Here is a 952-nt window from a genome sequence, read left to right as displayed (position 1 = left end):
GACTCATTAAAGTTTGTTCTTGTTGTTTCTAATGTTTTGTCTCATCAGCAGCTCTGAATTCCTGACAAACTGAAAAATTTTTATCTGACCAAGAAAAATTCTGGGAAAATATAATAAATCCAGAAATTCTTAGATTTTCACAATTATTTTATTTTAGGACGTTTTTAAACTTCAGGCTCTGAATATTAATCTTTAGTTTCTGCTCTGTTTGAAGTATGAAGCTGTGGGATTCATATTCTTTCTGTAATAAAACTTTAAAGGTGCATATTAAATACAACAGTCAGTTCCAGTTTAACATCTTTATTCATCATCCATCACATGTTACATTTATTATTAAACGTTCAGATAAAACCAACATGAACCAGAACTTACTGGGAGAAACAGACTGAATGTTTGTTCCTGTTATTAGAAATAAAATCAGTTTTCATTTGATCAACATGTTGAAACTTAACAATAAAACAGGAAACAATCTGACAGCATCAGCAGAACAAGGAAAAAACTGAATTATGATCAATGAGAAACAACAGCTGAACCGTGCGTGACCCCCTGCTGGGGGAGACTCACCTTTAGAGTCACTCGGATTACAGGTGTTCATCCATATAGGTCACCATCATCATCATGATGATCAAAATAATCATCATAATTATCATCATGATCATAATAATCGTCATCATGATCATAATAATCGTCATCATGATCATAATAATCGTCATTATGACCAAAATCATCATGATGATGATCATCAGCCTGACCAACAGGACAGATGATCAGAGGAGCAGAGTTTTTACCTCCATCGTTAGGCCAGGGACTGAACAACGGGTAGAGTTTCTCCTTGAAGCAGCAGCCAGTAAAGGAGAAGATCAGAGCTGCAGCATCTACATCATAGAAGGAGACCAGACCCTGATCATAATCCACAAACACCCCGACCTTCTCTGGACCAGGATGGAGATGG

At 36.2% G+C, this 952-nt stretch overlaps 1 protein-coding gene across 1 annotated transcript in view; it reads right to left on the bottom strand.

The window, feature by feature from the left end:
• Positions 1 to 742: 742 nt before the first annotated feature.
• Positions 743 to 952, bottom strand: part of LOC103479958 (E3 ubiquitin/ISG15 ligase TRIM25-like) — a 2,215-nt gene continuing 2,005 nt past the window's right edge. The window contains exons 2-3 of the mRNA XM_017309904.1: positions 789 to 932; positions 743 to 747 (exon numbers count right to left, since the gene is read on the bottom strand). Of these exons, the coding sequence (XP_017165393.1) occupies positions 743 to 747; positions 789 to 932 (149 nt within the window). The remainder of the gene's footprint in view (positions 748 to 788; positions 933 to 952) is intronic.

Source organism: Poecilia reticulata, linkage group LG17, assembly GCF_000633615.1.
Source record: "Poecilia reticulata strain Guanapo linkage group LG17, Guppy_female_1.0+MT, whole genome shotgun sequence".
Classification (NCBI taxonomy): Eukaryota; Metazoa; Chordata; class Actinopteri; order Cyprinodontiformes; family Poeciliidae; genus Poecilia; species Poecilia reticulata.
The sequence above is the reverse complement of the archived record's forward strand: the minus strand, read 5'-3'. Positions and strand labels throughout refer to the sequence as shown.